The 27,218-nt window shown below is 39.8% G+C and overlaps 3 protein-coding genes across 4 annotated transcripts; 1 reads left to right on the top strand and 2 right to left on the bottom strand.

Moving 5' to 3' along the window:
* Window positions 1–858: 858 nt before the first annotated feature.
* Window positions 859–5,395, bottom strand: LOC107039631 (cyclin-dependent kinase-like 4). The gene is made up of 5 exons (XM_015259349.1): window positions 5,228–5,395; window positions 4,554–4,748; window positions 2,856–3,147; window positions 2,370–2,763; window positions 859–1,174 (listed from the first exon to the last, which is right to left on the bottom strand). Exons 1-5 carry the CDS (start codon window positions 5,393–5,395, stop codon window positions 859–861), a joined length of 1,365 nt encoding a protein of 454 aa, XP_015114835.1.
* Window positions 5,396–10,116: 4,721 nt separating this feature from the next.
* LOC107039669 (zinc finger CCHC domain-containing protein 24) lies at window positions 10,117–17,376 on the top strand. 2 transcript variants are annotated; one of them, XM_015259421.2, is made up of 4 exons: window positions 10,117–10,626; window positions 11,120–11,371; window positions 14,015–14,248; window positions 16,132–17,376. In XM_015259421.2, exons 1-4 carry the CDS (start codon window positions 10,447–10,449, stop codon window positions 16,243–16,245), a joined length of 780 nt encoding a protein of 259 aa, XP_015114907.1. In that variant the 5' UTR covers window positions 10,117–10,446; the 3' UTR covers window positions 16,246–17,376. The 2 variants fall into 2 exon arrangements, with proteins under 2 accessions (XP_015114907.1, XP_015114908.1); XM_015259422.2 differs by having other exon boundaries at window positions 10,118–10,626; window positions 14,015–14,179.
* LOC107039668 (Golgi-specific brefeldin A-resistance guanine nucleotide exchange factor 1) lies at window positions 17,305–27,164 on the bottom strand. The gene is made up of 4 exons (XM_015259420.1): window positions 26,904–27,164; window positions 25,637–25,835; window positions 19,237–24,296; window positions 17,305–17,631 (listed from the first exon to the last, which is right to left on the bottom strand). The coding sequence occupies exons 1-4, from the start codon at window positions 27,021–27,023 to the stop codon at window positions 17,533–17,535; spliced, it is 5,478 nt and encodes a 1,825-aa protein (XP_015114906.1). The 5' UTR covers window positions 27,024–27,164; the 3' UTR covers window positions 17,305–17,532.
* Window positions 27,165–27,218: the final 54 nt, after the last annotated feature.

Here is a 27,218-nt window from a genome sequence, read left to right as displayed (position 1 = left end):
ATTCGTAAATCAAGTAGAACAGTCAAATGATAGGGTCCACATGACAGGAATTAAAATCGACACATCAGCGCTCACGGCATAGGCAGAAACTTGTCTCTCGCCAAAATTATATCGACTGTCGATAATGCAGTATTCGATACATTGTCAGCCGCTACACACCCCCCAAGGGTGAAATTCTACCCCTGAATTTTTCTAAAAAATCGAAAAAATACTTGATCAGATCAATTCATGTAGAAATGACGATTGGATAATTCTTCAGTAACCATATCTGTTTAAATAATTCCTAAAAAACAAATAATAATAATAATAATAAACAATTATTATTTAATTAATAATAAATGATAATATATAATATTTAATATTATTCTGCATATTTAATATATTTGAGTTAATAAGAATTAATATCATTATTATTAATTATTAGTTAGTTAATAATAAATGGTAATAAATAATTAATTATTTATTTATTATATTATATTAATTATAAATGATTAATAATTTTTTTTAGTGAATTGTTTAAACAGATGTGGTTACTGAAGACGAGTCACACTATCGAGAATTACCAGTAGTTGAGAAGTATATCATCACATGATACATCGGTAAAACGCTGGATCCTCCTACATTATCGACGGCTAACAAGATTTCTTCTTTGAAACCATCGCATGGTATCGTGGGTAATATGAGAAATTCGAAATGATGGAATATTTTCCAATGGTTGTATTCCCAATAAATGAGTGTGTCATGTTTTGCGGGTTGAAAAACCATATTTTTTTTACAATGAAATATAATCAGATACACAATTTTCAACATTCGATAAGAAATTTTTTGACCAGCTGGAGCCAATGGGAAAATTCCTTGCTAATACAATTGATCTTTGTGCCTTTTAGTCTCTCGCTTGAAACTCCTCTTCTCCTTTGAAGGTAATGCAGGTAGGGAGAAATTTTTTGAATCCGGAGGGAGAGCTCCTTTCATATCTAATCTTCTGATATAAGTTGTATTCGGAGTTACTGAAATGGGACCCACGTAAAGGGGTTCTCGCTGGGTTTTTCTCCTTGTGGGTACTGAAATTTCTGATTGCGGAAATATCTGGGGATTTTGCCCGTCTGGAACACATTCTTCAAATTCGGGTTTCGTGGAGAAACTCCCGGTTTCTTTAATCAACTGCATTCGCCATCTGAGAATGTTGTAACATTATCATTATTTTTTCAATTTTTTAATAAATCGGTCAAGGGTGTTATATCCTAAGAATATTAATACACGGAGAGAAATTTTTGATAAAAATTATCCTACCATTCTATAAAAGTATATCATGAGTCATCGTTTCCTCATTTCTATCCCGACATTTAGTAAAAATTAATATATGATGATCAAATTTTATTTTACGTTTGAAAAATTTTATCCTGACGCATAATAAATTTTTCATCACGCTGTGACGAAAAGTTCACTTTTCGCCACAGCGTGATGAATAGTATATTTTGTAACGAGTGCAAAAAAGTGTTTTTTGGCGAGTGGGAGGTTTATATCACTCGCCTTCGGCTCGTGATATAATCCGACGTGCTAAATTTTTTCACGAGTGACTAAATTTCGTGATGAAAACTTCATCAGTTTCAACTAATTCACGAGTTCGATTCGATTTTTGTTAAATTGAAATTGAAATTGAAATGTTTTTTAGCTCGTGGGATTATACCCCACTCTCACTCGCCAAAAAACACTTCTTTGCACTCGTTACGAAATATACTATTACCCTTCCAGTCCAATAATTTTTATGTAGATAACAACGAAAATTCTAAAACGATTGGTAAATTGTACCCTACCGGTACAGTAATTTTTACTCTGCCGGCACGGTAATTTTTATTTTTATTAATCCCACGAGCTAAAAAACATTTTTTCACGAGTTACGAACAAAATATTGTTCGTAACTCGTGAAAAAATCGAATCAAACTCGTGAATTAGTTGAAACTGATGAAGTTTTCATCACGAAATTTAGTCACTCGTGAAAAAATTTAGCTCGTGGGATTATATCACTCGCCAAAAAACACTTTTTTGCACTCGTTACGAAATATACTATTACCCTTCCAGTCCAATAATTTTTATGTAGATAACAACGAAAATTGTAGAACGGTTGGCAAATTGTCCCCTACCGATACAGTAATTTTTACTCTGCCGGCACGGTAATTTTTATTTTTATCAGGATAAAATTTCTCTGACGTAGAATAAAATTTGATCATCATATATTAATTTTTACAAAATTTCGGGATAGAAGTGAGGAAAGGATGACTCATGATACTTTTATAGAGCGATAGGATAATTTTTATCAAGAATTTCTCTCTGTGTGTCCTTAAGAATACTTTTTCGCATTTTTGACTCACCTCCCAGCACTACCATAGCAAATTCTAGGTGTCTCTGCAGCATAAGTTGTCTTCCTATGGTCCATGCGTTTGGCGATCAGTGAATTTTTGCCACTCTCCTTAGCAATGTATCTTTCCAATTCAACTACGAATTTCTCGGCGAATCCGTCGTGTGTAAAGAACTGATGCTGCAGGAGAGTGGCACATGAGGGTCGAATTTCTGGATCCAATCGCAGGCAGTGAGACAAAAAGTCAATGGCCAATGGCGCCCACTTGGGGAAAAGACTGCGCAGAGGTCGGGCGGTATTTACATTTGAATGTGAATCATCTGATGTGCTAGATCTTTTGGAGAGGCGATTCGGAAAGCCACTGAATCCGCGGTTAATCATTGCCTGGTGTTTCGAGCATAATCCGCCTGTGCAGAAAAATAATAATCTCACGTGTGATTTCTAGCACCAGTCGCTAATGAAATTGTCAGATGAGGAAAATTTTCCATTGATTATCGACCTAAAACCTTCGTGATTTGAAAGAGCTGATCGACGTCACTCTCGCCGGGAAAAAGGGGATCCCCTGTGACCATCTCCGCGTAGAGGCACCCTAGGGCCCAGACGTCGACAGGCCGCCCGTACCTCGAATCACCGACTAATAATTCTGGCGCTCTGTACCACCTGGTAGCCACGTAATCCGTGCAAGACTCGTTCGGTCCTGACACGAATCTAGCGAATCCAAAATCGCAGAGTTTTATTACTCCGTTCGGCGATACCAAAATATTCTCGGGCTTCACGTCTCTGTGCATTATCTGGAACAAATTTGGCGATTTGTTTTTAGGATTGAACGAACCGATATGGGAGACGCGGGTAGTATCGCTCGCCCAATAAATCGGCAGAATTAGTTGAAACTGATCAAGTTTTCATGACGAAATTTAGTCACTCGATCCCGGGTTCCAATTCAGTAGCGAAGTGGTCAAACGGTTTAAGTCAATTTAGTCTTTAGTTGAGTTTTCCAGAAATATTTCTGAATTTAAGGGAGATAGCGGAATTTTCGTCATAACCTTTTTTGTAGAGCAAAATGAGTGCTACTAAAAAGGTTGTGAGAAAAATATTGCTATCGCCCTTAGATTTCGGGATATTCATTGAAAACTGGCTAATAGAAAAAATCGACTTCAACCGTTTGACCACTTCGCTACTGAATTGTTACACCTACCACTTCTGATATTCACTTTAAAAATTAACAGAAGAAAACGTAAAAATTACGTTTCGAAACGCAATTCGCGAGCGAAGTAATATTCAATAAAAAGTGTGAGTTGGAACTGAAATTGTACGAATCGCCACGTAAATTCTATGATTTGTTCCGTAAAAATTAACCATCCGCACGGAGAGAAATGTTCAGTAAAAATTACGGAACTCTCACTTCACTCACCGATTACAAAATCGACTCAGAAAATTTAAGTGACGGTATCGTAATTTTTCACAACAGATTCAGATAAAAAGGGGAGGATGGGGCAAAACGGCCCCCCTTCAATCGTCAACATTTTCCGATTCAATAATCCGATTGGGATGAGTTAGAGCTCGTTTTGAAGAATGAAAAATTATCTTCAAACTGAAGTCGAAACTGGGAATTTTCACAATGTCATTCACAAGTTATTGACAATTGAAGGGGGGCCGTTTTGCCCCACCCTCCCCAATTACGGATCGCCCCGGAAAAATTCCGTGACAGTTCCGCAAAATTTCCTACAACCACATTTCGCTCCGGAATTACGGAAAAGATACGTAATTTTTATTGAATATTTCTCTCCCTGCGTCTGATGACTCACCGCTGTGGGTACAACAAGTCGTTCCGTAATTTTCCCCCAACGATTGAGAAATTTTACGGAACGGAACGTAGAAATAACTCACCAGCTCCATAAAAATTGTCAAATGTTCAAGAATTTTTTATTTTGGAGGCACAATAAGTCGGCAAGTTTCAGATTTCTTCTCTTCCATTCCTATAAAAATTTCCGGAAACCGATTCCCCATTGCGGATTACGTAAATTGAAATTTTTTTTCCCTCTCAATCGACTGAAACGCAGAATGCTCTTTGAATTTTCAACAGGATGAGCAGCCGGAGCTCAACAGTGCTCCCATTCATAATTCCCGCAACCGAGTTTTATCACAGCCTTCAAATAAGTAGTTGATATTCCACTGAGCCTCAGTACAAAGTACTCACGTGATTCGTGTGGCAGAAGTTCAGACCTCTCACGACTTGGAAAATGTGACGTTTGGAAACATGAGGTCCCAGTCCCCCGGATGCTGCTTCCAACTCATCAAGAACTGTATGATCCAAGTATTCAAAGACCAGATAGAAACGTTTTCTCCGGCGAAATACCTCGATCATTTTAACCAAGTTATCATGATGCAGTTTCTAGAATCGAAAAATGAGTTTTTTTAACTATCGTAAATCATGAAAAAACAAACTTTCATCCGTTAAAAAGCTGAAAACTTTCCGATTGCAAGAATATGCAACGTTTCTCCGTCATTTTATTCAAACGGAACTAGGAGATTAATATCCTCTCAAACATTAATACTGTTTGATTTTCTTGACGAGAAGAAAAGAAAAATAGAATTTAAAAAATTGGAAAATTTGAGCCTAGGAAATTCTACAGAAAATATCGAAAAATCGAATTCTATTGACTTTTTCTACCGAACATTTCAGTAAAATCGGCCAAAAACTAGTAAAAATCCAATAGAAATCCAGCAGAATTATCCAACGAATTCGCTACGTTTTTCTCTTAAATTTGTTTGTGCGTGTAAACAACCCAAACCATCAACCCTCACAAATTTCTCCGACTTCAACGATCTTCAGCTTCAAAGTAACAGCCAAAAATTGAGGAAAATAGTTGCCTTCAGCATCCGAATCTCCCTGTATGCCATTTTCCTAACATGAACATCTTCTTCAGTTTCGAGGAACTTCTTGATGGCGACGATTTGTCCCGTATCTCGATGCTTGCACTTCATAACAATTCCATAACTTCCCTCTCCCACCACCTCGATATTTTCGTATTTGTCCATTCTCGCGATCTCCGAAAATTCATCCATTTACATTGACCAAATCATCGCCATTAACCTCACTGACAATTTTCCCCTTTTATTCTCCCGAATGAGCTTCTTGTTTATTTCCCTGAACGTTTACTTCAGGTCAGACACGCACGACTCTGCAACCTGGAATGAACTGGGAGTTTGACGATGCTCTGTGCCTTTCATCGATGTATATCGATTCGTGAATAATTAGTTTTCGGGGAGTCTCTCCTGCGGGCAAAAGAAGGAAGGGAGAAAGGAGGGGGAAGGGGGGGGCGGTAAGGGGTTGTGCCGGGATACCGCTGTCAGGTGGAGTATACAAACGATATCCTGACACTGGGAGTCACCGGAGCCTGAGGCTTTTCTACGTGAAACGTGTCATTTAATATTGTTATTCTATACCACTAGCCATTTTTTCCATCGTTTTTCTTATTTTTTTTCAGTGGATTGTCATCAAACGGCCGCTGCACCGAAACTTCCAGCGAAATGGGGGTAGAATGGAGATCCCGTTCTTTGTAAGTTTTTAAGTATTTGAGGGAAAGTTTAAAGAGGTAAGGAGAATTTAGATTGGTTGGAGTATTCCGAAGGGATCTACGGATATTCTTAGAATGTGCATGAATGAAATTGATGGGGTGGAGGCATCGGGCGGACACGTGAGCGGGGGGTACTCAGTCGCTGATTGAGTGACACTGCGACTTCAGCTCGAAATAAGGGTCTTTTTTAAGGATGTTCGACACCCTTTTAGCCAAAATTGACGTTGTTTTCATTTTTCTGGCAAATTATCGATGGGAGTGACGTGAAAAAATATAACGATTTTGTGGTTTGTCATTCTTTAATGGCTCACGAAGTTGCGTAGTGGTGCGATAATTTTCATGCGTTTTTTCTACAGTTTTGTGATTCTTTTTAAAAGTTTAGAGAAAACGCAGGAAAATGTTCGCACCACCTTAAAATTTCGTCAGTCATTAAATAATGACAAAACGCAAAAACGTTATATTTTTTCACGTCAANTAATTTTGGCAGAAAGGGTGTAGAACATCCTTAATGAGTGATTTTTTAAAATGAAAATTTGCAATTTTACGTCGCCCTCGGCTTCGCCTCGGGCCGCCAACTTCGCACTCGTGACATTCTGCCTCACACGGAGAGAAATATTCAGTAAAAATTACGGAACAGTTCATGTGATTCGCAATGGGGAATCGTTTTCCGGAAATTTTTATAGGAAGGGAAGAGAAGAAATTTGAAACGTTCGGTGAATTTTCAGGTTCATCACCGAACAAAGTACGAAATTGTCACGTAATTTTTCCCGAAGAAGTAAAATCTTACAGAAACCTGCGGACTTATTGTGCCTCAAAAATCGAAAATTCTTGAACGTTCGACAATTTTTATGAAGCTGGTGAGTTATTTCTACGTTCTGTTCCGTAAAATTTCTCAATCGTTGGGGAAAAATTACGGAACTTGTTCCCACAGCGGTGAGTCGTCAGACGGGTGGTTAATTTTTACGGGACAAATCGTAGAATTTACGTGGCGATTCGTACAATTTCAGGTCCGACTTACACTTTTGATTGAATTTTACTTCGCTCGCGGATTACGTTTCGAACCGTAATTTTTACTTTTTTTCTGGTAATTTTTATTGCATTTTTCTCCCCGCAAACTTGTGTGAAAATTGGAAATATACTGTTATGTTACACCGACATAAAAAAATAAAAACAGCCAGGTATCTTGTACAATTCGACTACACGAAGAGAAGAATCGACATATCACAAAAATCATTTCTTGAGCGAACAACATGGCATACACATTTGATCAATTTATGGTAGGCTTCAGACAAGAAATCGGTGCCCTTCGGGCTAAGGAGGAAGTTACTGAAAGAAAAGGTGATGTCTTTTTTCGAAATGAAATAATATTCCTTAAAAGACAAGAATAGTTTGACAGAAGGAAAAGAAGATATTGCTTCCCTTCGAACTCAAAGCGATTGAGCGTAAGCGACGGTTATATTTTTTTAATATCTGGAGGTTGTTTTCCTCTGCATAAGCTCTCTATTCATTCAATATGAAAGTCTCTGATTCATGATTCACTGAATCGAAGCTTTTAATATTTTTAGTCATTTTCTCATCTTCTGATACGAAAAAACCGATTTCTTGTGGCAAGAAATTCTCACTTTATCATGAAATCTTCATGTTCAAGTCATGACTACTTCACCGAAATCTCCCATTGTCTGACACATTATCCAGAATTCTTATCCCAAGAAATTTATCCTCAAGCGATCAGATATTTGGCGCAAGAAATTAGTTTTGTGATATTCCGACGACTGAGAAAAATCGAAGCCTGTTTATACCTTCGTGACGCGTAATCACCGAAATTGTACACAAATGCCCAAATTTCATGATCCTGACCTTTTTTGGTGGCTCCAGGCGTCAAGGACGTGCACGCAAAGTTCAAGCATGATCACAATAAACTCAATTAAACTTGTGTTTAAACGCCAAGAGGTCAAACCAATTTCGGCCGGGGTAAATACGATGCATTCCAAACGCTCGTTTCGACATATTATTTCTCCAATTCTTATTACTTCTGCTCCCCCTTTGTTCAACGTTCGATCGTTTGGTTAGGCTTTATGACATGCTAAATATGAATACCTCCTTTCGTGATGAGCGCAAGTACACATTGTCTCTATGTCAGGCTGTTTAAGGTCCCCTCCGCTGGAAGTTAGTCAATCACCATCGATCGAAGGATATTTATAGCGAAGGGGTTCAACGACATTCGGGATTTACATACTATTTGTGTCAATTTCTCAATTTTCTTGTATTCTATTTCCCAATTGTGTGGGGGTGGTAACAGCCCATTTGACAAGAATCGGCGGACGATAGCGTTTATTCTTTAGTTTGAAAAATTACTAGAAGTACTATCGGGGATTTCACCTCTGCATGTCATAATTTATTCAATCGTTTATGTTTATCAGTTTAATACCACTACTTCTAGACAATTTACGGTCATAAACAAGCGAAAATAACAAAAACCAATATTTCTTATCTTCAATTCGACGAAGAAATTCAAAGTACTCCACAGGAGAAAACTTGAGAGAAAAAAATTGAAGATAATACAATTGTGTTTTTATTTTCGATTTAAATTCAAGTCTACACTGTTAGAAATTTCTTGACATTTCAGTCACAGCGTCACCTGAATTTTCGATGTTTGAATTCAATTTCAAATAAAAGCGTTCACAAAATTCCTCATTCATTTTAAAAATTAAAAAAATTGGTTTTTTCGTGTTAAACAATCATTGATTTTTCAATGAATGCTTGAATTTCTAAACTCATTGTGAAAATTGAACATCATGTAGAATTCGATTTTCAATAGATTAAGAATTTAAAAAAAGTTGCTGTCTGAATTTTCAAAATTCTGGAGGTTTTTCAGTGCCATAGGGACCGGAAAATCGAGAATTACTTGAATATTCGAGAAATTAACTGATTTGTCAGTGAAGAAATGTACAGAAAATTCACGTAACTTTGTCGTTGTTAAAAATTTCACGCTATTTCACTTGAAATTTCGAGAGTATTTTTCTAACAGTGTGCAGGTCCATTGCAACTGAATTCATTTTGGATAACTTATAAATTTTGGATAATCTGGCGTCACCAGATCTTGCTATTGCCCCTATCATCTACCTGCGAAAAAGAAAGACAATGAGAATTACTACGAGCTTGATAGATTCATAAATCTATCTATAAATTTATCTATCTATTAATAAACTCATAATCTCCTACAAAAATGATTGGGATTTACTTATGGCAGACATTACTGCGTCAGCTGTTTCAAACGAAAATCACGGAAGAAAATTTGGGAGAAAAAAATTGAAGATGATACAATTCTTCAGAGACTGGAAGATTTCTCAAACTCCAGAACAGAATTTTAACTCTTTCTGGAACGGAAAAAACACATGTGAGGTTCAGGCACTCGAGTGAATGAGTGTGGGAGCTTCATAATAACTCGAAAATAGAAGTCGCACATGGCGGGGGTCTTGGCAACTAAAATAAACATTGTATTCTCCAGACGAAGTAAGGCAATTACAATTGGTCTCCTCCACATACCCATTCAAAATTTAAGAAAAAAATGGAAAACTCTTTAGCGAGGAAAAAACTTGGTCAGGTTTATCATGAAAAAAATTATCGCATTGTTTGTTGAAACCTTTCGTATATTTTCTGAATGAATATTGCGGAAACTACGAAGTCAAATGCACTAAAAGTATTTTTTTTTCACTGCGGAATGAATCATTCATTTGCAAATCTTTTCAATCAATTCATTTGCAAGCTAATAGATAATTTCCCACAGCAGATCAGATATTTGTAATTTCCACATTTTTCAACTCATTCTGAATCTCAATTAAAAACGCTGTTTGAAAAAGTTAAGAATTTTTCCTATTTTTTTTTATCATTCTATCGTAATTTTTGGGAATTTCTAGATGATGTACCACTCAATTGACAATTTTGGATTGCGAAAGATAAAAAAATTCAAGTAAACATTCGAAAGATAGTACCCGGGCCTTGAATTAATTTTTTTTGGATTACAAAGCTTCCATTCGGAAGCAAAAGTGTTTAAAATTTCGGGGAAGACATTCACAATAATCCGAGAATATATCTCAAAGTGTATACAGATTTTACCCACACGAAGGGTATGCGTGGAAATAAAACCATTTGGATGTGGCGGTGTGTGTCAAGCTGAAAACTCCGGACTCTTTGGGTCTCAGTTTCTCCCCGCAGCTTCAGTAGCCGCACGTCGGGTCCACCGCCCGGCCGTAGCGAGCTGGAATAATCGGATCTCTCGAGAATGTCATTAACGAAAAAAGCGAAAAATTCAAAGATCTTAATTTTTCCATTTTTATGAGTCATTAAAAATCGTAATAAATCTGAAAAACACTTCCATCAACTCATCGAGGGTTTCTGTGGTGAAATAAGTTGTGCAAAGTTGTAAACTCGCATTTCGTGCGTCAATATTTTTTTAATTCTCGAAGTGAAGTTCTTCCTGAATATCCAAGTGCCAATTTATGATCCGTGAGAATGGCGGCTTGTCACCCCCGACCACCTCCGCAGTCTCTCCATCTCCAGATGCAGGATAGCACCCAGAATCATCATCAGAATTCAATTCAACAGACGATCCACTCGAATTACCCCCCACACCTCCTTAATTGGGTGTATCTGGCTATTACCGATCAGAATACACCTCCACATAACGATCAGGTAGCTGAGAAAAGATTTTACATTGTGAAACTCATTTGAAGGATCATCCCAGGCACGAAAAGTTTTATTAGAAAAACCTAGCGAATTCGGCGGAAAATTCTATTGGATCTCCATTGAGCTTTCTATTAGTTTTTGGCCGATTCTATTTTCTATTGAAAAACATGTCAATAGAAAATAGTCAATAGAACGAGTCAGTAGATTTCGATTTTTTTATGTAACTCATTCTGCTCAGACGTTTTTCACAGAATTTCCTCGGCTCAAATTTTTCCAGTTTTTTCACTGTATTCCAATGATTTTTTCCATAAAAAATTCTCCAATAGAATCGGGAAAAAATTAAAACAGTTATCAAGAGAAGTTCAAAACTTTAATAGAATTTTCTATCGGATTCGCAAAGTTTTTCCATGAATTTTTTTCGTGCGTGCAAACATTGAAAAATGTTCAAAATAATTTTTCAACACATCAATCCTTTATTTCTCTCCTTTCCGACAATTAGAGTAAACTTTTGCCGACCGTGTGGGGTAATTTTCCCACTGCAAACGCCCATCACCAGTCCTACCTCCAAAAAGGCCCACTATCTCCTGGATCAGTACCAATTGGTGGCAGTTTAGTGGACAGTATTGGAGACCTGGCCGAGCACTTTAACGAGCTTGGTCTATTGGATCGCAAGCCAACGAAGAGACCCCCGTCGACATATTTGTGTCACTTGTGCTTCAAGAAAGGCCACTACATCAGAGATTGTCCGCAGGTGATTTAACACTAGAAGATAAGGGACAAATGAGCCTTCCTGGAACACTACGAGAAAATTCCACATATCACAAAAATAATTTCTTGAGCGAAAAACATCGCATCCATTTTCGATCAATTTATGGTAGGTTTTAGTCAAGAAATCGGTGCTCTTCGGGCTAAGGAGGAAGTTACTGAATGAAAAGATGATGTCTTTTTTCGAAATGAGATAATATTCCTTAAAACACAAGAATAGTTTGACAGAAGGAAAAGAAGATATTGCTTCCCTTCGAACTCAAAGCGATTGAGCGTAAGCGACGGTTATATTTTTTTAATATCTGGAGGTTATTTTCCTCTGCATAAACTCTCTATTCATTCAATATGAAAGTCCCTGATTCATGATTCACTGAATCGAAGCCTTTAATATTTTTAGTCATTTTCTCATCTTCTGATACGAAAAAACCGATTTCTTGTGGCAAGAAATTCTCACTTTATCATGAAATCTTCATGTTCAAGTCATGAACACTTCACCGAAATCTCCCATTGTCTGACACATTATCCGGAATTCTTATCCCAAGAAATTTATCCTCAAGAGATGAGATATTTCGCGCAAGAAATTAGTTTTGTGATATTATGACGATATTTCTCTCAGTGAACGAATCAGGTCTCACCTGACAGTCTGAAAAAAATACCTTGACAGTGAAAACAAATCGCGCCATTTCACTCTGAGGGTCCTGAGTTACTGACGATTAAAAACGGTTCATTTTCTCTCTCTTTCCCCTATTTATTGATGCATTTGTTTCCTTGTTTGAGAGGCGAATAAGTGGTGAATTTTAGTGGCCCTGAATATTCGGATATTTTTGGATAATGTTGAGCTGCTTTAAATAACGTTGAGTTGGGACGTGCGATTGGATCGGTGCTTTCACTGCATGCACACTTCAAAAAAAATTTAGTCATCCTATTTTTCCATCGTAATTATTCTTGCTCCCGAATTCTCCTGAAATATTCGAAAATGTTCATAACTGAGAAGGAACTGTGAGTAAGTCGAACGAAAAATGTAAGAAAAACGGAAACAAGAGACGCCTCTGGAAGCAATAAACGATTTCTCGTAGCGATTAGCCGAGTGTCTGAGTAGCTAGTAGGTAGAGGAATGACGTATGCTCCTGAAGAACGCATGTTCAACACATGTGCGTTATGTACACTCTTTCTCTCATCGCGATATAATTCCCCTAATTTTTTTTTCTCTCCATTTTTATTTCAACTTCCACTCGGGCTTTAAATGCACATTGACAGTAGGGGCCTCACAACAAGTGATACGCGTGCCTTGGAATGCATACATGACTGACGCTTCAATTGGACGTTAATTGACACAACAAACATTGTCTGTTCCTGTGTGGGTTTTATAGGAGGCCCATTGAAATTGAAGAGTTTTTTTAGAAGATATTTATTGCAGCTTTTTCTGCCATCATTACATTTTTGTTGTATTTTTTTTCGGTTTGAAAAAATCCACGAAGCGGTAAAACGATTGAGTCAATTTACACCCAAAAAAGTCGTCTTGAGTTAAGTCGAAAAATTAGTTTGAATCAAGTTGGACTGAATCGTGCTGGGAATCGATCTATTTCAAGTCGCATTGATGGCATGAGTCAAGTCTGACTTGGAGACATGCAAAACGGAGCATCGACCTGATTCAAATCGACTTGCGACTTGATTCAAGTCAATTATTGAAACTTAAATCGGGTCGAAAAAATAACGTGAATTAACCCGAAAAATCGACTTACATCAGGTTGAAAAATTGGTTTGATTAAAGTAAAAAATCGACTTGAATCAAGCCGAAAAATTGACTTGAATCAGGCCGGAAAATCGACTTAAATCATGTTGAAAAATCGACTTGAATCAAGCCGAAAAGTTTACTTAAATCAGATCGAAAAATTAACTTGAATCAAGTCGTTATCTACTACCTACAACAGGCAGAATTTCGGCGTAAATCACCCCATTTTTCGACTTGATTCAAGCCGATTCTTCGACTCAAGCCGATGTCGGCTCAAGACGTTTCTCCATGAAATAAACCACTTTTGGACTCATATCAGACCCGGAATCCGGATTGGTTTCAACCCGAGTCACTCAACTTAAATCAACTCGAAAATCGACTAGAATCAAGCCGACGTCGACTTGAATCAGTACTTTTTTGGGAGGAATATCTCCGAATCTAAGGGAGATAGCGAAATTTTCGTAAAGACATTTTTTGTAGCTCTCAATATGTTCTACAAAAAGTGTCATAACAAAAATTTTGCAATCCGCCTTAAATTCGGAGATATTTATATTTAAAACTGTCCAATAGTCAAAATCGCCTTAAATCGTTTTGCCGTTTCACTACTAAAATTATTCATGCAAATACTTCTAAAAGAAGAACTTCGATCACAAACAGACCAATAAAAAACTACTTTTTCATTTGAACCATACCAAGACTTTCTTTAATCAATCTAACCGAGAATTGCCGTTTATACACAATGACATCGCGTGACTGTGCGCTCAATTGAGTGGTAATTAGTAAGTACCACAAAACATTCACCAACAACTTCCATCTAGCACGCATGACATCACACCCAATTACATTATATCACAGTTTAAGAAGGAAATGATAATTTTTACGATAAATTTTCAACAGGCGAGACCAAAAGGCGAGGGACTGACGCCATACCAGGGTAAAAAACGTTGTTTCGGGGAGTACAAGTGTTCAAAATGCAAACGCAAATGGATGTCGGGAAACAGTTGGGCTAACATGGGCCAGGAGTGTATCAAGTGCCATATCAACGTTTATCCTCACAAGCAGGTGAGTCTGGGGCCATCAGCATCAGTATCAACATCCCCGCCTCACTCGTTCAACTCCTCTTTGCGTTACGTAAGTCCTTTGATGCAATTGATAATGAGAAAAATCCTTTGGGTTTGTCTAGAATGTCACGATTTTTAATATTTTTTGCGTCTATTCGCGGAAAATTAGTAGAGTTTTGACGCAGTGAAACGTGACGGAATGAGTCAATTTTCTACATCGCGTTGGATATTGAATTATTTTAATGATGAGTGTATTTAGGACAGTCGATGCAAGTAGCGCATTCACATTAATAGGGAACTTGATGATTTTTTCTCATTTTTCAATTATAAATTTAAGATCTAAGAAACCCGGGAGGCAAAAAAAATTACCAAAAAATTTGAACCATGAATTTTCAGCCGAAAGTGAATGGAAAAGTCGGAAAATGACTTTAAAATTTTTTAGAGAAATTTGTTCCTTTTCTATAAATCGGATGAAGCGAACTGAAGGTGATCTGAAGAGGATAAATAATTTTAAAAAATGTTTGAAAATGCGAGGTGAGTGTGCCGCCATATTTAAAGCCCCTTACGGGAGAGGAGGGGAGGGGGATCCATGCGCCATGGCTGGCGCTCACAGCTGTCAACCACCTCGTGTTTTTGAACATTTTTAAAAATTATTTCTCCCCTTCAGGTCACTTCCAAGTTCTTTCATTCTGTTTTTAAAAAGGGAAATTTCCCTACATATCCTTCACTTTTTTCATCCTCCTTTTGTCGAGGAATTCATGGAATTCATTCAATTACGAACGTTTGAGATATTTCTCATTGATTAATGATCAACTATCAACACTTGAGGACTTTAAAAGCCCGGGAATTGCTCATGACGCGACTTACAAGTCGAGAGGTGGAATGATCACACGTTGGCTCGAGCCAATCCAAACTAATCTACATGTGCGCCTCAGCCAGTGGAGGCCGGCAACTCCCTACTCCTCTCACGCTCGGCCAATCAAGCATTACCCAGCGTTATCTAGCCATCTTCGCGAGGCTATGATCGAAAAATTAATCTAGAAAACGAACAAGTTTCGATTAATTGCTAGTCAGGGCCAATAAAGGAACGATCAATCAAAAAGTCGAATTTGACGAATTATCTTGAAAACACACGTGCATTTCTAGAGGAATCCATCATTCATTTAACTCACATGTACTAATCTTCATAAAATGGCTGATTAAGGGGAGATTTACCTCAGGAAAAAAAACTTTCATTTGTCGAGGAGAAATTTTCAAAAGTACTTTTTTTTGCATTATTTTTTCTTCAGACATCCGATTCTATAGATCGAAATTGTCTCCGATAGCTCAAAATTACAATTTTTCATTTTTTGTAACCGAAACTGAAAAAATCCTCAACATATAAATTTGTGAAATAATTTTTTGGATATGATTACCAATTTTTACTGGATTTCTATTGAACTTTCTATTAGTTTCTAGTCAATTCTATTGAAATGCTCAATAGAACATATTCAACAGAAGTCAATGGAATTTGATTTTTCTATGTGACTTATTCTCTTCATCTATTTGTTATAAAATTTCCTCGACTTAAATTTTCTGGTTTCTTAATTCTATTTTCAATTTCTTCTCATCAAGAAAATCCCACAAAAAAACTTGGAAAATTTGAGCCGAGGAAATTCTATAGAAAATACTTCAATAGAATAAGTTAGATAAATCGAATTCTATTGACTTTTTGAGAGTCAACAGAAATCCAATAGAATTTTCTAACGAATTCTCTAGTTTTTCTATCAAAATTTGTTCATCCGTGACCCTCTCATTAGAATCATGTGCAGAATTTGAAAATCACGTAAAAAATATTACTTTCAGAAATGTTTCCAAAAAAGCAAGAAAGTTTACTTCCCGGGGTGACCCTCCCCCTAAAAATTGCAGTAGAATATTCCGCAATGATAATGAACGAAAAAAAACTGTTTTCAGCGGCCTCTAGAGAAACCGGACGGCTTGGACGTCTCTGACCAAAGTAAAGTTCACCCGCAGCATCTCTGTGAAAAATGCAAGACACTGGGATACTACTGCAGACGCGTGCAGTGAGAGGAATTTAATTCAGCGAACAGTGCCAAAACAGCTTGGATAAAATAACAAAAATTTTTTCGATGAAGAAAACGAGCATACGATGCTGTAGCTTCCACATTGGTAATCCCGCAAGATTTCGATCGAATCGAAGGAACGGAAAAATCTAATTGTTAGGAGAAGAAGCAGATTTTGCGGATTAATATGAAACTTATGATAAAATGGTTTTGTATCATTCATTTTGAAATGAAAGAGAGATCTTTTGCTTTTCACGTTTGTTGCTCCAACTGGTTTTTCTATTTAAAGCACTCGTCTATGTTTAGAGAAAACGTGGCAAACGTTGAGACCGGAACGTCTGCAATACACTCGACTGCTATTTGAGTACATTAACATCGGAGGAGTTCAAATATTGTTAAATTCAATGTACTAATTGTGCCTTACTGTGTCGGTTCACGTGAAATTTATATTCTCGAAGGTTTGCCAGGAAATTTATGTTATTTCTCGTCGAAAAATTATTCCAACCGCCGCCAAAATTAATAATGACATTCTCACTCTCAGCCATTTTGCCAAATTTCAACGAATAATTTACATGGAATTTCTATTGACCTGTTATTGATGAATCAGTCAATGTTCTTGAATATTCAATGAAATTTGATTTCTCAGGTTCATACGACGATGAAAATGACGAGAAAATGAAAACCTGTGCTCTTTTGGAAATCAAATCATCATTACATGTCATATTTTGTCTTTTCTCTGTTTCAAATACTTTCCTGGACATAATAAACTTCATGTGAACTGTACGAAAATTGAAACCAGACTGAGCCAGCACCAAAGAACAATATTTACTTTAAAAAATTTCTATCTAAAATTTACGGGCATATTTTCTATGTATAAACTCTGGTCTTGCCCATAGATATATATTGTCACTCACATAATTTGTATAAATTTCGCATGAGATATTTTTGCATCGACGCAAGAAAAAAAATAGAAATGGAAGCCTAACGAGAAGAATTTTAAGCATGCCATTGAACTAAAAAATATTCGTCATTTAAGGATGGAAAAACAAATTATCTAACAAAATTTGGTTGTTGTATTATATATTATTATATATATATTTATGTGCCGAATATACAATTCAGAGGAATCTACGCACTTCACCGCATTTTTCATTCTCCACTTCTAAAAATTCCTCACAACAACTCCTTTCTTTGATGGACACCAATCATTAAAAAAAATTTGGACTGCGTCGATACACAGCGATGATGGATATAATTATATGTTACAATATACATAATAAATGTACAGCCGTCAAGGGTTGGTTACGGCGAAGAGACGATCGGCAGCTGGATCGTCGGCGAAATATGCTGCTGAGTTGAACATTGTTGTTGCTACTGATGATGAATTCATCTGGAAAAATAAAATTATTCTGTTTTAAGGGAAGACTACTGTGCAAATAATTTTTATTTGCTGTTATTCTGCCCCGAAACTCATAATTTTCCGAATCATTTGTTCAAATAACTTTCTTATGAAATCTAAAAAAGATCTGACACTTATATGTGTTCTCAAGAAAGATTTTATTTATCACTCACTAGTTTTTTCTTAATAGTTCATTATGTTTTTGGGTGCCATGGAAAAGAATTCCCAATGATGCACTTTTTTCTTTACTTTGACTTTTCAACCGAAACCCCTTAATCATTATATTATATTATATTATGTTAATTTATTTTATTGTTTTCTTTCCAATTTTTCTTTGCGGTTAGATTAATAGTTATTTTCATCACAAGGTCCACAAAGTATTTTCTGACGAATGTGGCTTTGTAGGTCGAGCCGAAGGCGAGGCCTATAATCACATTCGTCAGAAAATACTTTTGCACCGTGTGATGAATGCAATTTTTCGTCAGAAGGCCCGTAAACCGCGATCAAACCGAGCGAAGCGAGGTAAGAATCGCGGTTTACCGGGTCTTCTCACGAAAATTAAATTTATTGGATTCTAATCCCATTGTAGTATACAAATTGTGGGAACAGTTTTTTTCATTTTCAAATGAAGAGATAATTATGTTAAATAATAAGGAGAGTATTGATACTTTTTTTGGGATGATGATCTATATATTTTTCACAATTACATATTGTTCAAAAATTTCCCAACCCAAACCGAGCGAAGCGAGGTTAAAATCGCGGTTTACCGGGTCTTCTCACGAAAATTAAATTTATTGGATCCTAATCCCATTGTAGTATACCAATTGTGGGAACAGTTTTTTTCATTTTCAAATGAAGAGATAATTATGTTAAATAATAAGGAGAGTATTGATACTTTTTTTGGGATGATGATCTATATATTTTTCACAATTACATATTGTTCAAAAATTTCCCAACCCAAACCGAGCGAAGCGAGGTTAAAATCGCGGTTTACCGGGTCTTCTCACGAAAATTAAATTTATTGGATTCTAATCCCATTGTAGTATACAAATTGTGGGAACAGTTTTTTTCATTTTCAAATGAAGAGATAATTATGTTAAATAATAAGGAGAGTATTGATACTTTTTTTGGGATGATGATCTATATATTTTTCACAATTACATATTGTTCAAAAATTTCTTTATGTACTACATTTTTCATATAACTATTTCCATCTTTTTCATTTTTTATGCTACCTCCTTAATTTTTTTTAGATGCCGAAAAACTATCAATATGTTCCCTTTCTATGATCTAATTTCACTGGAAGAAAGTGAAAAAAAAAAGATACGTGATCAGTAAGAAAATAAAAATTTCGATTTTTCAGTCTCCGTAAAGTTTAAAAATTGATATATTTTTTCAAATAATGGAAGAATACCCATCAATTCAATATCTATCCTCACATTTTGATAGAATACATTTAAAAAATAGCAAAGAATATAAATCGTAGATAAAAAATTTTATCGGATTAATATAATGTAATTCTTCCTCAGAAAAATTCGTAAATACAAGAAAAAACGTTACTCTCTCACTATAAAAACTGAAAGTTTGCATACGCACTTGACTTGGATGTTTGCTGGGGCTCCCGTCGCGCCTGAAGTCCCCCGCCTCCTCCTTAATTTCATGGGTAACATCGTGATACCTCCCAGCGAGCTCCTGCTCACTGACCCCAACACTGGTCCGATAAAATTCGTACCCCTGTGAGGTGGGTTGCACAGCCACAGGGCTGGACACGCTGGGAGGTGGTTGGCTGAGCAGATTGATCACCTGCTGCTCCCTGCCCTCCCCTCCAGGATACTCCCCCCTGCCAACATCCTCGAATTTTCCTACATGACTAGCCTCCACCTGTGGTGGTTGCCCCAGAGGTCGATCCGCCTCACATACCCCAACCTTCTCCTCACCGCCGACTTTCTCCTGCTGCCCCCCCAGCTGCTGCACCCCCGAATGCGTTGGTGACCGACTCAGAAGTACCCCATCCTCCCCGATGGCAGAAGCAGCCACAGAAATCCCCGAGGCATCCCCAGCCCTCCCCACCCCTTCCCTCACCCCTCCCTGAGGCTCGCCCTCTCGCAATCCTGGATACACCCCCGAGGCTCCAGCCTCCCCCATTCCAGGAATGAGCACTGGAATGCCCTCAGCCTCAGAAACCCTCACAAGACTCAAAACAGGGGACTGCGACCCAATTTTCTCTGCCTCCTCGAGCCTCGGTGGATCCGGGAACAGTTCCCCCTTCAAATTAGGCAGAAACCCATTGATGGTCCTCCACGTTGGCTCCCAGAGATTGGAAGACGACGTCAGCACCCCAGTACTAGACATAACAAGCAGCATATTCTTCAGGCTTTCAGGAATGGCCTCAAACAGCAGCTCGCTGTTATCAGCATGCATGAAGGCCCTCATGAGATCCAAAACGGTGAGCCAAAGGGGCAAGAACCCGGGCAGTGTCAGCAGAGGAGTCAGATGATGCAGAAAGACTTTGGACAGCAGCATAGCAGCGCGAATCCTGGTCTCCTCGACCCCAACAGGATCATTCCCACAGATGGGCCCCAGCAACTGAGCAAGAAGTGGAAAAAGAACTTGCTCGAGGCACTGGGACCACTCGACAGCTGACAATTGGCTCAGGTCGTGGGCTAAAAGTGTACTCTGGAGGTACGTAATGGCAGCTGCTCGCACAGGCCTCCGAGAGTCGCAGCAGAGCCTGGCTATCCCCTGGAGAAGAGGCCTCCAGGCGTGTGGCCACAGTGAAATGGTCTCAGTACTTCCATTCTCCTCTGCCCACCACCTGAACACCTGCGCCGTTCTCGTGTGCAGGGTGTGCATGAGCTCCAACAACTGAATCGGACACTCCTGATAGCCCGGTGTCTCCATCGCCCCCTGGGACAACCTGGCCCTCTTGGTTGGGGCCTGCAGGACAGCCTCAGCCAGTGTTCTGATGCACCTTATGCACAGCTCAAAGTTGAATGGGGTCACGTGGGCAACATCGCGAACCAGGAATGTCAGGCTCTCGCAGCACTTGACGAGGGCTGCTGCATCGTGAGGGAGGAGATCCCTGTCGAGGACAATGGTGTCTGCTGCCACTGGTAGTGGGGCCTCGGTGCCTGTTGGCGATACCAACACCCACTCAGGCACTGGGGATATCGGCCTCTGGTCCAGGACAGACGTTCTCGATGACGTCTCCTCGAGTACAGTGTTCCCCTGCTGTTTGGGGGCCAGGGCACCAGCTCCCGAGCACTCCAGCAGGCTGAACACCACCCTCCAGTCGTCAGACGTGTGAATATTGGCTGCACCTGTCTTCAGCAGCTCGAAGAGGCCAAATGCTATTTGCCTGGCTAGAGGTGTCGTCGTGGCTGACTGGAGGTGCGTCAGTGGCATCAGTGGGGGCAACACTGTGTACGCAAACTCCTCACTGCGGAGTAATCTAATTGCCAGCCTCAACATTCCCACTGTCACTCGCTCCAGGAGGTAGGGGTGGTTCTCCCTGGCAGCTGTGGTCAGCAATCCGTCCATGTGGGCGAGGACAATCGACCAGATGCTCATCACTCTGTCGCGATTCTGAATCGTCACCTCGAGGAGAAGCTCCAGGAGAAATACGGAGATGTCCTCGTCGTGGGAGTTGACTGACACCAGAGCGCCGACTAGTGATCGCAAAGAGTCAACTTCCAGGAATTTCGACTCCTCAATTATCTGCTTGAGATTGCAATTGGCGATGCAGTCGGTCGCACGTTTTCTGGTGGTTGCCTCCGCTGGGTGGGGGACCCTCGTGGTGTCCAGGGCGATGTAAGAGTACAGACTGGAGAGAATACTCTGCTCCTGGGGGGGCTGCTTGGGCGTGGCAGGCTCCCTGATCAACGATACCTTGCCTGAGGGATCGATGAAGTCCTCACCGTCAGTCAGACACTGGGGGAGCAGCCGAGCCTTGCAGAGTGTCTGCATGCAGTCGATTATGTTCTTCCAGGAGGCTCTGATCCCATTCCCGTGGGAGTGCGTTATCTTGAAGAGGGTTCTCGCTGCTAGCTGGCATCTCCCACTACCCCCAAGGTGGAGAACAACCTGATCGGGCTCACCACCTGTTGCCAGACCGGTGAATTTACACAGGGAGACAATCAGAGTGTCCAGATCACTGTTCATGCTGTAGTGGGCGCTGATGGCTGCGCAGCAGAGGAATGTCTGGGCCACTCGACGCTGGAGTCCACGATCCGGCGCTTTGTCGTAGGCACGACACAGGGCGCTGATTATGGGAGCCCAGGCCCTCTCTGCCAGGTCTTTGTCCACAAATTCACCCTCATTCCCCACTTTCAGGTAGACACTCTCTGGGGATGATCCCCTCCTCAGCAGGACCTTCCAGAGGTAGTTCTCCTTCACCAATCCTGTCTGCTCAGCTGGCATGACAATCTCCTCGTTTTTAATGGAATTGTAAATCTCGTCCAGCATATCCTGATCAAAATCCGCATTGCCATTCACCTTCTTCAGGTTTCGCTTGAACTGCTCCGCTGTCATAGGATTACTCTGTCTCTTAGCGTTGTAGTTGTGCTGATCGACATTCAGCATTATTACAGCGTAGGCCAGGGTGAAGGCTGCGTCGGCCGAGGCGAATGGCCTACCGTTGCTGTCGTGCCAGTGGTCCGCGAATTTCTCGAGGAGGAGGGAGATCAGAGGAGCCTCCCCAGGGAGTCTGAAGGACTCCAAGTACGACCTCAAGGCTTGATCCACTCGCGTGTCCCTCAGATCGAAATTCTGCACAAAACAGTTGAGAATGTTCTTGTTCTCCTTTCGACTTATGTACTCGCCGATGGCCTTCTTATCCATCATTGGATTCTCTCGCAATAGTTTCGCTATTTTTTCGGGATCAGGCTCACCAGGAACGTCCCCGAGCAGTCCGTGCTCCATGAGTTTGGCGATACCCTCTCGAGGATTGTCGTTGAATTTCTCGGTGGCCAGGGCCAACCAGCGCTTGTTGGCTTTCGTCATCATCAGTTGCTCTCTGGAGGGGAGATTGGCTGAGGCAGAGTGACGCGATGGCTTGCACAGGTCTTTGTAGCCCTTGCATCGGGCCTCAATGCCACCGATCAGCTGGATTATGGCGTCTAGGGAGATGAATTGCATGCTGTACATGGTGCCCATGAGGGCGGATGCGTGCTCAGCCAGCATCTTCATCAGGTCCTCGTACAAATTGCTGGAGTAGAGGCCACAGTCGTAATTGAGGTATAACTCTGCTGGCAGGCCAGGGATCCTCCAGAGTCTCGTGATGGCTTCGAGGGCTAGTTCTCTCTGCTCATAGGATATTCTGTTGGAGTCAGAGTTGACGATGTCCATCAGCTTCAGGATGTAATGCTCCAGCTGGAACTTCAGGTGTTCTCTCTGGGACTCGAACAGGAGAAAAGAGACTTGAAGGTCTGCTGCTAGGATCGAGAGTCTTTCAGTGCTCAACAGGAGAATCAAATTTCGACAGAGCTCGTCCTTCACCAGGGAAATGAGGGAGGGAAAGTTGGCTAGAGCGTCCGCCGATATCTCCAGGCCCACTTGGAGGAGGGAGAGACCAAGGTGAGTCATCACCTCTGTGTTCTGCTTGTCCAGGGGATTGCAGAGGGAGACCAGGAAGCGAAACAGCTCGCGGATGCAGAGGGCACCGTAGGGAGACAGTTGCTGGAGGGGGGTGAAACGAACCCCCTGTTTATTTACGTATTCCTCGAGGTGTTCTGGGTCTACTTTGATCGTTGGCACTTTGGATCCTGTGGTGGTGCTGGCGGTGTCGTCGACTGAGAGGTCCTCCACACTTCCTGTGGGGGACTGGACCAATTCGGGGCTCTTTTCCCCTTCGGTTTGGGGTGGGGGCTCGGTTGTAGTCTCTGATTTATCAGGTTCTTCGGGCTTTTCGGGATTTATTCGGGGGTTTTCTGATTTTTGAGCCTCGGTTTCCGGATTTTCTGGGGATTCAGCCGCTCCTGGAGGGGGAGGGACTTGCTCCTGGGGTTTGGCGTCACCCTCGGGGCACTCTGACTGGCCAGAGGGGGGCTCGCACTTCGAATCCTCGGTTTTCGGGGCCTTTTCGTCCTCCGGTTTGTCCGGGGTGCTTTGGTTCAGGGACCCCTGCATGTCCACGATATTTCCCGCTGGCGTCACAGGAGTCGTTGCTAGGTGACCTGCACACACTCGATCCACTGGGCTCAGCAGCTCCTTCGTTTCAGTCTCGTCGACCTCATCCGGATTGGGGGTGACCTTTTGCTTCGGATGATTCTTCGTCTTTCGATTTTTCGATCGAGAATTTTCGATGCCATTTGCTCGCATCTTCTTCATGTTTGGGAGGACTCGAGTGTCGTCCGCGAAGTGGGGGAGGCGCACGAAGAGGTGCTGACACATGTGGCGAAGGCAGTGCTCAGCGGTTTTGCGGAGGAGCTCGCTCAATCGGGTTTCGAAGCATATTCTGAAGCAACTGAGCATTATTTCGCAGATGCTCTCGTCGGAGAGGTGATCGCCCGCTGGGGAGAGCACTAGCGTCCGGAGGACTTGGAGGATTCGCATCAGGACGACTCCGTCGCCAGAGGCGTCGGTGCCGACGAACCGCGCGTGGGTCACCGCGTCTGCCACTCCCTCCACGCAGGGACCGATCGCTGGGTGCTCGGGGTCTAGTTGGAGAATATTAAGTATTATTTTTGGGGAGTGGGGAATCGATCGTCAACATTCGGAGATATTCTTCTTCACGAAGAACTTATGGATTAATGAGAATGATTATTTTAACTTTGGCAGAAAGGCAAATCTTCTGGGATCTTCCGTTTTTTATAAGTTCGAGTGATTAATCAAATCGTTTTAATGACCGCTAATGGCTGAGGAGTTGGAGTTTTCTGGAGATATTTTGTCAATGAAGCTGGAACTAGGTCAATATTCGGACGCGGAAAATTTAATTTTGAGGGGATATTTAAGGGGAGGAGAGGCAAATAATCATGTCTACAAATGTTTTTTTGGTGCGAAAGAGTTTGTACTACTTGAAAACATTTGTACATAGATTCGCCTGAGACAAATCTTCTGCTGTCGAATCTTTCGCTAGTTTCAGCTTCGTATTTTATCAAAAACTAGTAAATTTTAACTTTGAATGATTTTTTTTTTCTGTTTTTTAGTGGCGGTCGAGACTGAGAATGAGAAAAATTATTCTGTGACGTTATGACATTATTCGCAGAGGAGGAAATTGTTAAGTCTGGGAACCATGATTTTTAACACGCAGTTTTTTGAATATAGAGTTTTTCCTGATTTTTAATCAGGAAAATTTTGATGTATTCCGAGGCAAAATCTAGAATCTAGAAAATTTCTTATTTTTTGAAGAAAAGCGTATAAATAGTTGAGATTTTTCTCAATTCAAATGTCATATTTTAAGGAGAGATAAGAGAATAATCAGAACTTTTTCCACCACAGGAAATTTTATTGTTTTCAATTAGTAGTGATATGAGTCGATCATCAAAATTCGGAGATATTTTATCAAGATCGTTTTTCGGTTTGACTGCTGTTGCGTAGAAACTAATAAATTTAAACTTTGAATTATTTTTTAGCGTTTTTCCCAATTTCTAATCATGAAAATTCTGATTCTGATTCCACGTCAAAATCTAGAATCCAGAAAACTTTTTATTTTTTGAAGAAAATTATATGAACAGTCAAAATTTCTTGAAAACTACGAAAAAACGAGTTGATTTTAGACAAATCTTTGTAAATGCAATCTAAAAGTCGATAAAACTACCTATAATTGGTCATTAGTAAGAGAGAATAAAGACAAATATCGGAATAGTTTCCAAAAATCTAAATTATTATTCGGAGAATTGAAATTTTTCTGAATTCATTGAAAATAACTTAAAAGCGAAGAAAATCTTTTATGTAACACTCATGACGTAACACTTTCCCTACTTTTCCGCTGCAACAGCTGATATAGGGACTTCATCGATGCAAGAATTGAGTGAAAGTCATTCGGAAAATTAATTACCTATAAGACCGTATGAAATCATTTTGTTGACAGCAGCAAGTGCCAAACTGGTGACAGGCCCAGTGGTCTCCTCTGATCGAATGATTTCGAGGAAAGGCGCCAGGAACACGCCAGGTTCCAACTGAGATAAACTCCTGGCATCACTCAGTGCTTCTTTGAGGGTGGACAATCCTTTCATAAGAATATCTTGATCCTCATCCTACAAATGAAATCAATTCATTGGGAGTTTATCATAAACAAAACATTTTTACCGAATTTCTCCTCTCAGGTCATTCAAAAAAACATGAACGAACCAGAGTCTGTAATTTAAAAAAAAACTGGAAGAAAATTTTCAACAATTGCAATTTTCTCGACAATTGGGAAATTCTGAAATGATTTATTGTTAAATAATTGTTTAAAAAAATTTCTCAGAAGAAATTGAGGCTCGATTTTAACCCTGGAACAACCTGAGAAATAAAAAAAAACTCCAATTTCCTTGAGTTATTCACAACTTTTTTTTTATTATTAAAATTCTAATTGATTTGGAAAAATTCCACAGAAATCGACATAACGAGTATTGCTATCACTTTCGTCTTTGAACTCTGTCAAAAGAACATCCCAACGAATTTTTTAAACCGTCATTCAATCAATTTATAACGTTTTTTCTTTAGTTATCGTGTTACAACTGAATTGTGAAAAAAATCGAAAATTAAAAAAATTAACCAATGAATTAAACTTTATTTAATGGCGATGGATAGGGCCTAGCAATACCTTCATTTACGAAAAAAAAATTGAATTCCATTGGTTCATTAGGGAGAAATTGAAGAAAAAGTTTGTTACATACACAAAAATGCATTTTCGCACTTTTGGGGTAAAAATGGGTCGATATAACACAAAAAATAGAAAACTTAAATTTGAAGGATTGCAATGCTTCCATTCGGAAGCAAAAATGATTCTTCACAATGAGATTGAGCTTAGGGATAGGTAAAAACAAATCCAATCGGTTTTCTGAATTTTTTGGAAAAAGTCAATAACGAAAATATCAGGATCTCCTCGCTGCCATCACCTAGTAAATAATAAAAAGCGACTGATTCTCCATTTTTCTCAAACATCTGTTACTCTCTGAAACATCAAGAATGACAACACGACAGACCTAACCTCCAAGTCTCTTTAAAACCTCCACTTTTCGAGGTTAAAAGCTCGATGACAGGCGAAACAGAATAAATACCAAATTCGCGAGAATTGTGAATGATTCAGGGAATTTTTTCATTATAATTTTTTTAATCACCTGATGCGAGTGAGATGACCATCTCACTCCTCGTCGCATAGCCGTCATCAGGAGGCTGACCTCACCCTCCACGACGTACAGGCCGCCTCCTGGACAGGCATTTCTCACCATCCTGCTCATTTTGAAATTATTGCGGAAATTCTCACATCATTTAAACATTTTTGCACTCAATTTTTCGATCAATTCGAGAGAGGTGAAGCACTTGGACGTTAAACGTCAGTATACCACGGTACTTGGAATTTACGGGGCTCCACGGCGACGATCTCCAGCGCTCCCGCGGGAGAATTGTTTGATTCTTCAGACGTGTCATGAAGG

Source organism: Diachasma alloeum, unplaced genomic scaffold (genome assembly GCF_001412515.2).
Source record: "Diachasma alloeum isolate Michigan unplaced genomic scaffold, Dall2.0 Dall_scaffold_00302, whole genome shotgun sequence".
In the NCBI taxonomy this organism is placed as follows: domain Eukaryota; kingdom Metazoa; phylum Arthropoda; class Insecta; order Hymenoptera; family Braconidae; genus Diachasma; species Diachasma alloeum.
The sequence above is the reverse complement of the archived record's forward strand: the minus strand, read 5'-3'. Positions and strand labels throughout refer to the sequence as shown.

Bases quoted from the DNA above. Each gene is read 5' to 3' on its own strand.
- LOC107039631 (XM_015259349.1), bottom strand. From the start codon at position 5,395: ATGGACAAATACGAAAATATCGAGGTGGTGGGAGAGGGAAGTTATGGA. The intron at 4,749-5,227 runs GCAACTATTTTC...TTTCGATTCTAG, and splicing joins GGGAGATTCGGATGCTGAAG to AAACTGCATCATGATAACTT. The intron at 2,764-2,855 runs GTCGATAATCAA...TTTTCTGCACAG, and splicing joins TCAAATCACGAAGGTTTTAG to GCGGATTATGCTCGAAACAC.
- LOC107039669 (XM_015259421.2), top strand. From the start codon at position 10,447: ATGGCGGCTTGTCACCCCCGACCACCTCCGCAGTCTCTCCATCTCCAG. The intron at 11,372-14,014 runs GTGATTTAACAC...AATTTTCAACAG, and splicing joins ACATCAGAGATTGTCCGCAG to GCGAGACCAAAAGGCGAGGG. The intron at 14,249-16,131 runs GTAAGTCCTTTG...AACTGTTTTCAG, and splicing joins TCAACTCCTCTTTGCGTTAC to CGGCCTCTAGAGAAACCGGA.
- LOC107039668 (XM_015259420.1), bottom strand. From the start codon at position 27,023: ATGAGCAGGATGGTGAGAAATGCCTGTCCAGGAGGCGGCCTGTACGTC. The intron at 24,297-25,636 runs GTAATTAATTTT...TTCTCCAACTAG, and splicing joins GATTTCATACGGTCTTATAG to ACCCCGAGCACCCAGCGATC. The intron at 17,632-19,236 runs GTGCGTATGCAA...TTATTTTTCCAG, and splicing joins CCAGCAAACATCCAAGTCAA to ATGAATTCATCATCAGTAGC.